Source organism: Pan troglodytes, chromosome 16 (genome assembly GCF_028858775.2).
Source record: "Pan troglodytes isolate AG18354 chromosome 16, NHGRI_mPanTro3-v2.0_pri, whole genome shotgun sequence".
Classification (NCBI taxonomy): Eukaryota; Metazoa; Chordata; class Mammalia; order Primates; family Hominidae; genus Pan; species Pan troglodytes.
The window spans coordinates 42963162-42978835 of record NC_072414.2 but is presented as its reverse complement, the minus strand read 5'-3'; the positions used below and the strand labels follow the sequence as shown (position 1 = coordinate 42978835).

General features: G+C 38.3%; 1 protein-coding gene across 7 annotated transcripts in view; it reads right to left on the bottom strand.

The window, feature by feature from the left end:
- The window catches only part of AP4E1 (adaptor related protein complex 4 subunit epsilon 1), a 98272-nt gene that overhangs the window by 26968 nt on the left and 55630 nt on the right, over nt 1-15674 (bottom strand). For all 7 annotated transcript variants that reach the window (XR_010151687.1, XM_009429123.5, XM_001169245.6 and 4 more), the window contains one exon: nt 10530-10644. Coding sequence is in view for 6 of the 7 variants with exons in the window: in XM_009429123.5 (XP_009427398.1) it covers nt 10530-10644 (115 nt within the window). In the remaining variant the exon portion in view is untranslated. The remainder of the gene's footprint in view (nt 1-10529; nt 10645-15674) is intronic.

Genomic DNA, 15674 nt, shown 5'->3' with positions numbered 1-15674 from the left:
AGGGCTGGAAAGGCTCAAGGTTGAGAATAAAGTTCAAACCACATTATTTTCACTCTTCAGTGAAAACTCCCCAAGACCCATACAGTGATGAATGCCTAAAAGGACTAAAGATGCTGGAGAGTTAACTACATGTGCAAGAGCTCATGCACATAGGTGGAACAAAGGAGAAAAATGGTATACAGAAAGAACCAAGAGAAGGAAGAAGACGGCTGACTTGCAACTCAGTGAATATGTAGAATTTAGCCAGATGAAGAATGAGGGCAATTCACCAGAAGAGAAAACATAAGCTGGAGGCAGAGAGTCCTTCGAGTTGGGAGCCACTGAAGTATTCTAGGAGAGACATAATAAAGTATAAACTATCCTGGGCATAAGTGAATAATTCAACATTCAACCTATTTGTATCCCTTATTATTAATACTTTAGAGGCCTCAATTATATGCACACTCATTTATCATACTTTGTACTGCAATTACTTATACCTTGACGACTTGGCTATATTTCTCTAACCATTCTCAGCTATTATTAATAATTTTTAAAATTATTTAAATAATTAACTTTAATTATCTGATTATTGTTATTTTTTTTTTTAGAGACTAGCAACCTTACCTTGACATGGCTTTCTAAAAGCCAGATTTAGTAAATACTGTTTCCCCTTATTATTTCTGGTTATCTAGTGTTGGAGTTATAACACATTTTATTAACATTTTAATAGAATAATCCACACTGATTCTGAAATGCTTTTTTTGATGGGAACTTGTAAGAAAGTTTGTTCCCCACCATCTCACCTATTTTTGCTAATTCTTAGTATCCCATGATATTTTCCTGAAGTTTATTCATTTTTCTACCTAAAAGATCAAAGTATCACTTATTAAAGTAACATTTAACTACTACTCTCTGCAAATGATTACAGAAATCTGAAATCAGATTAGTACCAGAACAGGCTGGCATGGTGGCTTGTGCCTGTAATCCCAGAATTTTGGGAGGCAGAAGAGGGAGGATCACTTGAGGTCAGGAATTTGAGACCAGCCTGGGCAACAGGTGAAACGTCATCGCTACTAAAAATACAAAGATTAGCTGGATGTGGTGGCATGCACCAGTTGTCCTAGCTACTTAGGAAGTTGAGGCACAAGAATCACTTGAACCCGAGAAGTGGAGGTTGCAGTGAGCCAAAAGATTGCAACACTGCACTCCAGCCTGGACAACAGAGAGAGACTCTGCCTAAAAAAAAAAAAAAAATAACAGATTGATAATTAAAAGATTCAAGAATTAATTCTTTATGCATAAAATACCTATTTCCCCCTACTCTTTATTTTGTCTTATAGCCAACCCCATTTCTAAGATATATAATTTTATAATTTATTCCACAAGCATTTATTAAATACTTGCTATATCTTGTCTCATAACCAATTTCCTTTTCTATAACAGTCTCCTGACATTTCAATTTTGCTTTAAAGGACTTTTGAAGCACACAGATTTGGGAGGAGAGAGGGAGAATCTAGTTTGAGCGCTTAATCCCATTTATAATGATGGTTCTATGGGAAAAAATGTACTTGGCAAAGGACTGCATAAGCTTGGGGAATTCCAGGGCTCTTGTATTTGTGTCAGCTATTTAGCTTATTTTAAGAAACAAAATAGGCAGTGCCAGGAAATAGTCTCCTTATTATATCTCCCCTTCCCTATCCAACCCTTGACTTCAGTAATGGCAACTGGTGGCCCCCAGATACCTGAAAATAAGGAAGTATGACAACGGAATCATACCTCCCACTGTGGAAACCCAGGAGCTTTTCACTCTAGGCCCTGGATGTCATAAGGCATTTATATGCAGTATAACCACAGGTTAGGCAATTATAATTCAAAAGTTTACTTTTTTCCCCCAATATATTCTATTAATATATAAAAAGTTAATGAGAGGAAACTGGTTACACTTTGAAAGAGAGTTTAAATTTTATAGTACATTAGTTATCACTGTGCTAAATAACATATAAAAAGCCTTAAAAGAAAGGGATTGCACAGAATACATGTGCTTTCCAATCCATGAACACAGGATGTATTTCCATTTATTTGTGCCTTGTTTGATTTCTTTCATTAATGTTCAGTGGTTTTCATTAAACACAACTTTCTCACTTGCTTCAGTTTATTATTAGGTATTTTGTTCCTTTTGGTGCTATCATAAATTGGGCTGTCTTCCTAATAACCTTGTCACATGGTTTGTTGTTAGTGCACAAAAATGCAAATAATTTTTGCATGTTGACTTTGCATCCTACAACGTTCCAGAATTCGCTTATTACTTCTAACGGTTTTTTAATGGAGTCTAATTTAGGGTTTTCTATAAATAAAACCATATTATCTGCAAAGAGGAACAATTTTCCTTTCCAATCTGAATACCTCTCTTCTTTTTCTTAACTGCTCTGGCTAATACTTCCAGTACTGTGTTGACTACAAAAGAGACAAGTGGGCATCCTTGCTTTGCTCCTGATCTCAGAGGAAAAGCTTTTGGTTTTTCATCATACCATGCTATGATGTTAGCTCTGGGTTTATCATATATGGCCTTTATTATATTGAGATATTGCCTTCTATTCTTAGTTTTATTGAGTTTCTTTTTAATCATGAAAGGGTGTTCAATTTTGTCAAACACTTTTTTCTGCTTTTATTGAGAACTGTGTGGTTTTTATCCTTTATTCTGTTAACATGATATCACATTAATTTATTTTCAGATGTTGAACCATCCTTGGATCCCTAGGATAAACCCCACTTGATCATGGTGTATGATCCTTTTATTGAGTTCAGTTTCCTAGTATTTGCCTATATTCATCAGGGATATTGGCCTGTAGTTTTCTTTTTTTTGTGGTGGCTCTGTCTGGCTTTGGTATCAGGGTAAGGCTGGTCTCATAAAATAAGTTTAGAAATGTTCTCTCCTCTTTAAATTTTTGGAAGAGGTTGAAAAGAACTCTCTCTTTCTCTCTCTCTCTCTCTCTCTCTCTCTCTCTCCCTTTTGTAGAGATGGGGTCAAGCTTATTGTCTAGGCTGGTATCAAACTCCTGGCTTCAAGTGATCCTCCCACCATGGCCTCCCAAATTGCTGGGACTACAGGCATGAGCCACTGTGCCCAGCCCCAATATTAATTCATTAAGTGTTTGGTAGAATTCACCAATGAAGAACCACAAAAGACCATGAATACCCAAATTAATCTTGAGAAAAAAGAGCAAAGCTGAAGGAATCACACTTACTGATTTCAAAATATATTACAAACCTACAATAATCAAAACAGCATAGTACTGGCATAAAGACAGACATAGAGACAGAACAGAGAGCCCAGAAATAAATCCAAGCATGTATAGTCAACTAATATTGAACAAGGACACCAAGAATACACAACAGAGAAAGGACAGTCTTCTCAACAAACAACATTGGGAAAACCAAATATTCACATGCAAAAGAATAAAATGGAACCTTTATCTTATACCATACATAAAAATCAACTCAAAATGAATTAAGGACTTAACTGTAAGACCCAAAACTGTAAAACTCATAGAAAGAGATGAAGTTTCACTCTTGTTGCCCAGGCTGGAGTGCAATGGTACAATCTCAGCTCACTGCAACCTCCACCTCCTGGGTTCAAGTGATTCTCCTGCCTCAGCCTCTCAAGTAGCTGGGATTACAAGCAGGCACCACCACGCCTGGCTAATTTTGTATTTTCAGTAGAGATGAGGTATCTCCATGTTGGTCTGGCTGGTCTCGAACTCCCGACCTCAGGTGGTCCACCCACCTCAGCCTCCCAAAGTACTGGGATTACAGGCGTGAGCCACCATGCCCAGCTGGGAAAAGCTGCTTTATGACATTGGTCTTTACAATAATTTCATGGATTTGACACCAAAAGTACAGGTAACAATAACAAAAATAAACAAGTGGCAATACATCAAATTAAAAAGCTTCTGCATAGCAAAGAAAACACTCAACAGAGTGAAAAGGCAACCTATGGAATAGGAGAAAATATATGCAAACCACATTTCTGGTAAGGGTTAACCTCCAAAATATGTTAACCCTATGACTCAATAGTTTTTTTTTTTTTTTTTTACTAATAACCTGATCACAAATAGGCCAATAACTTAAATAAACATTTCTCTAAAGAAGACATACACATGGCCAACAGGTATATGAAAAAATGCTCAAGGTTACTATTAGCAAGAAAATACAAACTGAAACCATAATAAGGCATCACCTTGTACCAGTCAGGATGGTGATTATCAAAGAAAAGAAAACATAACGTGTCAGGAAGGATGTGAAGAAGTTAGAACCTTTACCCATTGTTGATGGGAATGCAAAATGGTGCAACCACTGTGGAAAGCAGTATGGAGGTTCCTCAAAAAAATAAAAATACAGGCAGTACACAGTGGCTCATGCCTATAATCCCAGTGCTTTGCAACGTCAAGGCAGGAGGATCACTTGAGCTCAAGAGTTTGAGTCCAGTCTGGGCAACATTAGGGAGACTCTGTCTCTACAAAAAATTAAAAATGAACCAGGCATGATGGCATGCACCTGGAATCCTAGATACTCAGGAAGCTGAGGCAGTAGGATCACTTGAGCCCAGGAGTTCAAGGCTACAGTGAACTATGATCGTTCTACTGCACTCCAGCCTAGGTGACAGAATGAGACACTGTCTCAAAAAAAAAAAAAAAAAAAAAAAAAAGGCCGGGCACAGTGGCTCATACCTGTAATCCCAGCACTTTGGGAAGCCAAGACAGGTGGATCACTTGAAGTCAGGAGTTTGAGACCAGCCTGGCCAACATGGCAAAACCCTGTCTCTACTAAAAATACAACAATTAGCCAGGTGTGGTGGCTCATGCTTGTAGTCCCAGCTACCCAGGAGGCTGAGGCAGGAGAATCACTTGAACCCAGGAGGCAGAGGTTGCAGTGAGCTGAGATCGTACCACTGCACTCCAGCCTAGGCGACAGAGCAAGATTCTGTCTCTAAATAAATAAAAATACAACTACTATATGCTCCAACAATCTCACTTGCGGGTGGGTATTTATCCCAAATAATTGAAATCAGGATCCAAAAGAGATATTAGCATTCCCATGTTCACTGCAGCACTATTCATAATAACCAAGACGTGAAAACAACTTAAATGTTCATCAGTAGGTGAATGGATAAAGATGATGTCATATACATATACAATGGAATACTATTAAACTTTGAAAATGAAGAAAATTCTGCAATATACGACAACATAGATGAAACTTAAGAATATTATGCTAAGTGAAATAAGTAAGGCACAGAAAAATATTGCATGGGTCCACTTTTATGAGGTACCTAAAAGGTCAAATTCATAGGATTGAGGAATGGACTGGTTGCTGCCGGAGGCTAAGGGGAGAGAGAAATGGGGACTTACCAATCAATGGGCATGAAGTTTTAGTTAAACAAGATGAATAAGTGCTAGAGATCTGCTGTACAACATTGTATCTACAGTCAATCATAACGTATTATACACTTAAAAATTTGTTAAGAGGAGAGACCTCCAGTTAAGGTTCTTAACCACAATAAAATAAAATAATAAAAAGATTTAAAAAGATAAAAGGCAAAAAAGAGCAAATGCTTCTGGAAAAAGAGAACATCAGGCCTATTAATAATGTTCATAACTTTTTGGTCTCATTCTAGGATCAACAGTTTAGTTGTTGTCTTAACTCAATATGCCTAGCACACAGCCTGGAAAATAAGTACTCAACAAAATCATTAAAGGACAAATAGGAAAAAAAAGAAAAACCTTTCAGCACTGAATTTTTCAGTATTGACATTCTGAACTCATAAACAGATAATATATTTATTCACTGATCTCCCTTTATTCATATGCATACTTCCCTTCTACCATCCAAATAATTCAATGATTTCCCCTTTACCAAAATCATGACAGACGAATTCCCAACAGGCTGCATTTCTTAAGTACAAAGTTACTCTTTCCTTTATTAGCTGTTTCTAACTTAAATCATCACATATTTTGTTGAACGAAGAATTCTAATACACTTGAGAAATATTAGACTGCTCAGAGCCATGTGGCTGTGTCCTGTGTGAGAGAAACATCCCCATAGGGCTACCCTCAGAAGACATGCCCCCCATCCCCAAGGCCAGCCAAACAGCCTTGCACCCACATCATGAGCCTAAGAAACAGCCCCATAGGCTACTCTTGGCAGACATGTCCTCAGGCTGGCTAGGCAACTACATGCCCATGCTTCCCAGCCAGAGTAACAGTTCCATGGCCCCAACCTCAGTAAGCCAGAACCCAAGTTGGCTGACTCACTGTGTACATGCACATATCCAAAACTTGAAAACAGCCTGGGAAACCTGCCCTTGGTGAAGCCACACCACCATCACCACAAACTCAGCCTGGGCCACTGAGAAACTCACAAATACCACTAGTGTAGATTACAGCTAAAGAAACTACATGGCCAGGTACAGTGGCTCACACTTGTAATCCCAGCACTTTGGGAGGCTGAGGTGGGTGGATCACCTGAGGTCAGGAGTTTGAGACCAGCCTGACCAACATGGTGAAACCCCATCTCTACTAAAAATACAAAAATTAGCCGGGCGTGGTGGTGTGTGCCTGTAGTCCCAGCTACTTGGGAGGCTGAGATGGGAGAATTGCTTGAACCTGGGAGACAGAGGTTGCAGTGAGCCAAGATCATGCCACTGCACTCCAGCCTGGATGACAGAGCGAGACTCCTTCTCAAAAGAAAAAAAAAAGAAAGAAAGAAACTACATGAAGACTATACTACACGTCCACCACCAAGGCCTTAGTACCCTACTGAACTTATACTCCAAGACCCATTTATACAAATAAGTCTTTCCCTTCAAACTGTACTACATAAAATTGAAAGAGTCAACTTTTCCACCAGATTCATACAAATCAACATAGGAACAAATCAACCATGAAAAAAGAAACATGTCACTACCAAAGGAAAATAATAAATTTCTAGTAACAGACCCCTAATCATAAGGAAATGTATGAAATTCCAGAAAAGGAATTCAAAATAACAATATTAAGGAAACTCAGTGAGATACAAGAGAATACAGACAGACAATTCAATGAAATCAGGAAAATGATACATTATTTGAACAAGAAATTCAACAAAGAAACAGATATCATAAAAAAAAACCAAACAGAAATCCTAGAGCTGAAGAATTCAATAAATGAAATAAAATATACACGTAAAAGCTTCAACAATACATTAGAAAGCAGAAGAAATAATTTCTAAAGTTGAAGACAGGTCTTTTGAAATAACACAGGAAGACAAAAAAAAAGAAAAAATAATTTTTAAAAAAATGAAGAAAGCCTACAGGATTTGTGGGACACCATTAAGCAAATAAATGTTTGTATTATGGGCATTTCAGAAGGAGAAGAGAAGGGAAGATATGAAGAAAATAATTAATGAAATAATAGCAGGAAACTTTCCAAGTCTTGGAAGACAGAACATCCTAGTCCAGGAAGCTCAAAGAACCCCAAACAGATTCAACCCCAAGCAGGTCCTTTTTGAGGCACATTTTAGTCAAACTGTCAAAAGTCAAAGACAAAGAATTTTGAAAGCAACAAGAGAAAAGCATCAAGTCACATATAAGGGAATCCCCATTAGGCTAACAGCTGGATTTCTCAGCAGAAACCTTAGAGGCCAGGAGAAAATGGGATGATATATTCAAAGTACTAAAAGAAAAAAGAAAAAGAAAAAACAGCATGAATATCATATCCAGCAAAGCTATCCTTCAGAAATAAAGGGGAAATAAGATCTTTCACAGACAACCAAAATCAAGAACTTCATCACCAGTAGACCACCCTTACATGAAATCCTCCAGGGAGTCTAGAAGTGAAAAGACAATAACTACCATTATGAAAACATTCAAAACTATAAAACTCAAAGGAATCAAACCTTATCACTGAAGAAAGGCACCCAACTACAAAAATAAACAATAAGAGAGGAAGTAAGGAACAAAGCATATGTAAAATACCCAGAAAACAATCAATAAAATGATAGCAGCAAATCCTCGCCCACCAATAATAACCTTGAATGTAAATGGATCAAATTCCCCCACTTAAAAGATACAGAATCACTGCCTGGATTTTCAAAAAACAAGACTCAACAATACACTGCCTACAAGAAACTCACCTCACCTCTAAAGACACACAGACTGAAAGTGGGGGGTTAGAAAAAGACGTTCCAGACAAATAGAAACCAAAAGTAAGCAGAAGTCACTATACTAATAACAAACAAAACAGATTTTAAGTTAAAAGCTGTAAAAGGAGACAAAGAAAGACACTGTACAATAAAGGGATCAATTCATAAAAAGAATATAACAATTATAAATATATATGTACCCAACATCAGAGCATCCAAATATATAAAGCAAATATTAGACCCAAAGAGAGAAAGACCCTGATTCAGTAATAGTTGGGGGCTTCAAAAAACTGCACTCTCAGTATTGAACGAATTATCTAGCACTTCAATGTTTACTGCAGAGCACCATTCAAAGTAGCCAAGATATGGAATCAACCTAATATGGAATCAGCCTAGGTGTCCAACAACAGATGAATGGATAAAGAAAATGATGTGGTATTATATACAAAGTGAAATACTATTCAGCCATAAAAACAAATGAAATCCTGTCATTCATGGCAACATGGATGAAACCAAAGGACATTATATTAAGTGAAATAAGTCAGGAACAGAAAGTTAAACACCACATGTTCTCTCTCGTATGTGGAAGCTAAAGAAAACTGATCTCATAGAAGTAAAAATTAGAATAGAGGATACTAGGGGCTAGGAAAGGTAGGGTTAAGGGAAGAATAGGGTAAAGGATAAAAAATTACAGCTAGATAGAAGAAATAAGTTCTAGACCACTATAGAATTACTATGGTTTAATAATAAAGTATCACATAGTCTCATAAACTAGAAGAAAGATATTGAATGTGGCCTCACGCCGGTAGTCCCAGCACTTTGGGAGGCCAAGGCGGGCAGATCACGAGGTCAGGAGATCGAGACCATCCTGGCTAATATGGTGAAACCCTGTCTCTACTAAAAATACAAAAAAATTAGCTGGGCATGGTGGCCGGCGCTTGTAGTCCCAGCTACTCGGGAGGCTGAGGCAGGAGAATGGCATGAACCCAGGAGGCGGAGCTTGCAGTGAGCTGAGATCATGCCACTGCACTCCAGCCTGGGTGACAGAGCCAGACTCTGTCTCAAAAAAAAAAAAAGAAAGATATTGAATGTTCCCAACACAAAGAAATGATACATGTTTGAGATGATGGATATGCTAATTACTATGATCTGAACACTATACAAGGATTGAAACATCACTATATTCCCTATGAATATGTATAATTATTTGTCAATTAAGAAAATAAAATTTAAAAATAAATAAATAAAGACTGCTCAAAATAAAAATGAAGCTCACTAGTCCATAGTAACCAGGGTTGTTTTCTGAAACTTTTCCACAGATATGCTCAGACTAATATGTGTCAACCTACCAGCACAGTGAACAACATGATACTCCCACCTTCAAGTTCTTTCATGTAGCCATAAAAAAGAATGAGATCATGTCTTTTGCAGGGACATGGATGGAGCTGGAGGCCATCCTTAGCAAATTAATGCAGGAACAGAAAGCGAAATACCGCATGTTCTCGCTTAAAAGTGGGAGCTATATGATGAAAACACATGGACACATAGAGGGAAACATTACATGCTGGGGCCTTTCAGAGGGTGGAGGGTGAGAGGAGGGTGAGGATCAGGAAAACTAATGGGTACTAGGCTTAATACCTGGGTGATGAAATAAGCTGTACAATAAACTCCCATGATACAAGTTTACCTATGTAACAAACCTGCACTTGTACCCCTGAACTTAAAAGTGTAAATTTTAAAAAAAGAAGAAAAAAAAGTTTCCCATAAAGATCATTATGTTAATAAATATATTATCAAAAAAAAAAAAGTTCCTCAAAATTTCAGTATAATGGCCAGTCGCAGTGGCTCACGCCTGTAATCCTAGCACTTTGGGAGGTCAAAGATCACTTGAGGCCGGAAGTTTGAAACCAGCCTGGCCAACAGGGTGAAACCCCATCTCTACTAAAAATACAAAATTTAGCTGGGTGTGGTGGCACCCACCTGTAAATCCAGCTACTTGGGAGGCTGAGGCACAAGAATCACTTGAGCCTGGGAGGCAGAGGTTGCAGTAAGCCCAGATCGTGCCACTGCACTGCAGCCTGGGTGACAGAGCAAGACTCTTGTTTCAAAAAATAAATAAATAAATAAATTCCAGTATGACTACCATATCTTAGGTATTTGTGGATAGAGAGCCTATGTCTTTAGCAATATCCCTTGGCTAACTTTTTTTTTTCCTCTGGATATCTGAAAACCTAGTCACGGCAAACAAATCACAAGTGAATCATTAAACAGGAATAATAGAAAGTAAATATCTTTATTTACTTACATGACTATAATATCAAAAATTACATCCCTACACTCTAGCTTATCATAAATCCATGAAAAATTACCTTTTTCCTGAGAAAGCTTTTCCTCCTGGCGTTGATGGTGAGGTTTGTAAGGCGCTGCACCCTGACTGAGTCCTTCAGCCACAAAACCATCCAGAAAAGATAAAGAAGCATCTACCTATATTAAAATTAAGCAAAAATTAGGAATTAAATAAATTTATCCTAAGTAGATTATATAGTCACATAAATAATTTCAGCCCATATATATTTTTTAAAATTCTAAATGAGAAACGAAAACTTCAATTCTAAAAATGCTACCACAGCCAGGCATGGTGGCTCATGACTGTAATCCCAGCACTTTGGAAGGCTGAAATGGGCGGATCACTTGAGGCCAGGAGTTTGAGACCAGCCTCGCCAACATGGCAAAACCCCATCTCTACTAAAAATACAAAAAAATTAGCTTGGCATGGTGTCACGCAGCTGTAGTCCCAGCACAGCCACCACCCGGGAGACTGCAGCAGAACTGCTTGAACCCAGAAGGCAGAGGTTGCAGTGAGCCGAGACTGTGCCACTGTACTTCAGCCTGGGCAACAGAACAAGATTCTGTCTCAAAAAATGAATGAATGAAAATGCTACCCAACTCTCTAGCTTTCTGAAACATCTATAATCAGATCACCTGCCTAAGAATCTAACAATATAAATCATTTGCACTTACTATTAATTTCACTGCAGTGGAGAATATATTTTTGAGCATCAAATATGTTACGGCATCCTGTTAGGTTCTATAATTGAGAGAAAGGAAGACACAGCTCCTACCCTGAGCAGAACTGTAACCCACCAGAAGAAACAGACATATATACTCCAAGATATGGTAACTGTATTGGTTTCCTGCTGCAGGGGGCTAAAATCAAGGCTTTGGCAGGGCTGCTTCCTTCTGGATGTACCAGGGGAATCTGTTTCTTGTTTCTTCCAGCTTTTAGAGACTGCCAACATTCCTTGATTTGTGGCCATATCATTCCAATCTCTGCTTTTGTTGTTACTTCACCTTCTCCTCTCTAATCTCTTGCTTCACTTTTGTAAGGATCCTTGTGATTATATCATGCCTAGCTACATAATCTAGGATAACTGCCCCATCACAAAATATTTAATTTCATCACATCTACCAAGTTCCCTTCAATGTTTAAGGTAACAAGCACAAATTCCAGAGATTAAGTCATGGACATCTCTGCAAGGGCCATTATTCAGCCTCCCACAGTGCCTTTGATTTAACTATCCTAATATAAACTGAAAATGCTTTTTCACAAATCTATGGAAAATTACTTAATTTCACCAGGAAAAGTGTTAGGAGAATAATTTTTAATGAATAAATGATAAGAGATGAAGAAAGAATGACAGGGAAAGGAGAAAAGAAGGAGATGAACAAAAATGATAGATAAACAAGTGGAGAGAGCAGTGATGACCTCAGAAACCAAAGACTTGCCTCTCCTGATTTAGCAAGTATATACAAATAGCTCAGATAATTTAGAATAGCAAATAATTATCAAACATAAAAATGGCACCTCACTCTCTGAATCTGGAAAGGTTTCACTTAAATAAGATTCTTAGGCCACGCGTGGTGGCTCACGCCTGTAATCCCAGCACTCTGGGAGGCCGAGGCGGGTGGATCACCTGAGGTCAGGAGTTCGAAACCAGCCTGACCAACATGGTGAAACCTTGTCTCTACTAAAATACAAAAATGAGCCAGGCATGGTGGTGGGTGACTGTAATCCCAGCTACTCGGGAGGCTGAGACAGGAGAATCACTTGAAACCTGGGAGGAGGAAGTTGCAGTGAGCCGAGATCGTACCATTGCACTCCAGCCTGGGTGACAAGAGTGAAACTTCATCTCAAAAAAAAAAAAAAAAAAAAGATTCTTAAGACGAGGCTGAGGCTATGTCAACATCATTATTTTTTATTGGAGGAAAAGGGAAGTGTAGTTACTCCCTAATATAATACTGTGTGTAGCATATTCATTCATCATTTCAATAAACATCTCTGGAATGCCCACCAAATACTAAAACAAGGCCTCTGCCCTTGAGGAACTACTGAAAGAACTAATGAAGAAATGTTCAAAATGAATACAAGTCATGAAAATCTGAGTCAAAATTAGTGGAAATAATACCCTTTATTTTCTCTTTCTCAGCTAATATGAGTAATTCTAATTACCTTTGAAAGTTTTCTAGACCAGGTGCGGTGGCTCGCGTCTGTAATCCCAACACTTTGGGAGGCCAAGGTGGGTGGATCACTAGGTCAGGAGTTTGAGACCAGCCTGGCCAATATGGTGACACCCTGTCTATACTAAAATTACAGAAAAAATTAGCCAGGCGTGGTGGCGCGCACCTGTAGTCCCAGCTACTCAGGAAGCTGAGGCAGAAGAATCACTTGAACCCGGGAGGCAGAGGTTGCAGTCAGCCAAGATCATGCCACTACACTCCAGCCTGGGTGGCAGAGCAAGACTCCGTCTCAAAAAAAAAAAAATAAATAAAGTTTTCTAATTTACACCTGAGGGAGATCATGATACGAAATAAAGAGAGTGAGTATTAAGTGAGAACTTTGGGTTAAAAGGGGTGGTGGCAAAAAGTAGGTGTGAAACTAAAAGGTGGATGATCAAGCTCCAAAATGGTGAAGACTTTAACAAGTAGATTGACAAAATAAAAGGGAAAACCACTTTTTTGGATTCTCAAATAGAGGAAGAATAAAATGACACAGAATTTCAAAGAAGATTAAAAGAAGATAGCCAAACATGTGGAGGTTCCTGAAAAGTGGTATGGCCACGGAGAGTATAAAAGCTCCGAAAACCTTCCTCCATAGCTTGCCCTATGCATCTCCTTCCTCTGTATCCTCTGCAATATAGTTTATAACAAACCAGTAAGCTAACACAAATCAAGGAGAAAATGTGGAATAATACTAATGAGATATTGCCCGATTCATGAATCGCTACTAAAAATTAATTTGTGTGCACCCCACTGTTGCCACCACCGGCATGTGCACATGCCATCTTTGAAGGCCCAAGGACTGGCACACCCAATCCTGCCACTGCCAGGACCCATACACACTGCCCAGGGATCTGACAACCATTATGCCCAGCCAACCATTGCTACCAGTGGTGAACAAGGATCAACTCACCTAATGTTCTATCCTCAGCAAAGCCTTTCTACAGCCTCCACTAACAACCACAGCCTAAGCCATTCTATTAGTCCGTTCTTGCACTGCTATAAAGAAACACTTGAGACTGGGTAATTTATAAGAAAAAAAAATAGGTTTCATTGGCTTGCGGATCTGCAGGCTGTACGAGAAGCATGATACCGGCATCTGTTCAGCTCTTGTAAGGCCTCAGAAGCTTTTACTTATGGAGGAAGGTAAAGCAGAAGCAAGCACATCACATGGTGAAAGCAGGAGCGAAAGGGAAAGTCCAGTGTGTGTGTGTGTGTGTGTGTGTGTGTGTGTGTGTGTGTGGTAGGGGGAGGTGTTATACTTTACAATAACCAGATCTCTCAAGAACTCACTCTCTATCACGAGGACAGCACCGAGCCATGAGGTATCTGCCTTCATAACCCAAACAACTCCCACCAGGCCCTACCTCCAACGCTGGGGATTACAATTCAACTTGAGATTTGGGCAGGAGATCCAAACCATATCACCACTGAGGAACTCACAGACATCACTGATTATGATTACAGTTGAAGAAATCATCTGGAAAATATACTACTGTGCCCATCCAGAATCAAAGCCCAAGCACCTTATTAACCAACACCACAGATACATCTACAGGGAGAGGTCTTTCCCTACTAAAAGGAATCCATAAACTTAGAACCAACTGCTATGATACCAGATACACATATGTCAATGTGAGGACACAAGAAAAATAAAAAAGCAAAGAAACAAAACCTCCAAAGGAACACAATAACTCTCCAGTGACAGATCCCAAAAAAAGGAAATATATAAAATGCTTGAAAAAAAAATCAAAATAATGATCTTAAGGAAACTCAAAAGATACAAGAGAACACAGATAAACAAAACAAAAATAAATCAAGAAAACAATTCATGATCTGAATGAGAAATTCAAGAGGTAGACATCATAAATAAGAAACAAACAGAACTCGTAGAACTGAAGAATTCAATGAATGAAATAAAAAGTATAACCAAGAGCTTCAACAATAGACTGAGACTCCAAATTTGAAGACATGTCTTTGAAATAAACCAGACAAAAATAAATAAATAAAACAAAGAAAGCATACATGACATATGAGACAACATAAAGCAAACAAATATTTGAATTTTGAGAGTTTAAAGACAAAATGGGTGAAGGCACAGAAAACCTAATTGAAAAATAACAGCTAAAAACTTCCCAAGTCTTGCAAGAGATACAGATATCCACATGCAGGAAGCTCAAAGCGCCTCAAAGAGATTCAACCTGGCCAGGAGTGGTGGCTCACGCCTGTAATCCAGTACTGATTCTAAATAGGAATAAGAGTGTCTCTACTGGAAAACTGCAGTGAAGATATTTATATCCTGTGACAGTCTCTTTTAATACAGAATAATTGAGTAATTTCTCTTATTTGTTGATTTTAAAAGACATACATATCTGGCGTACATATGATTCTTTGATACATGCATAGAATGTGTAATACGTAAATCAGAGTATTTAGGATATCCATCACCTCTAACATTGATCATTTGTGTTGGGAACATTTCAAATCTTCTCTTTATTTTGAAATATACAAATACTATACAATTATTACTAACTATAGTCACCCTACTGTGCCATCAAACACTAGAACTTACTCCTCTTATCTAGGTATGTTACTAACCATTAACCAACCATTCTTCTTCCCTGCCCCCCGACCCTTCCCAGCTTCTTTATTCTCTACCTCCATAAGATGCACATTTTTGACTTCCACATATGCATAAGAACATGTAATATTTGACTTTCTGTGCCATGCTTATTTTACTTCATAGTGAAATAAGTCCCATATATGTTGCTGGGATATTATTTGGCTGAATAGTATTCCATTGTGTATACATACCACATTTTCCTTATCCATGTGTCCACTGGTGGACACTTAGGTTGATTCCACATTTTGGCTATTGTGAATAGTACTGCAGTGAACATGGGGGTGCAGGTATACCTTTGAAATAATGATTTCCTTTCCATTGGATAAATACCCAG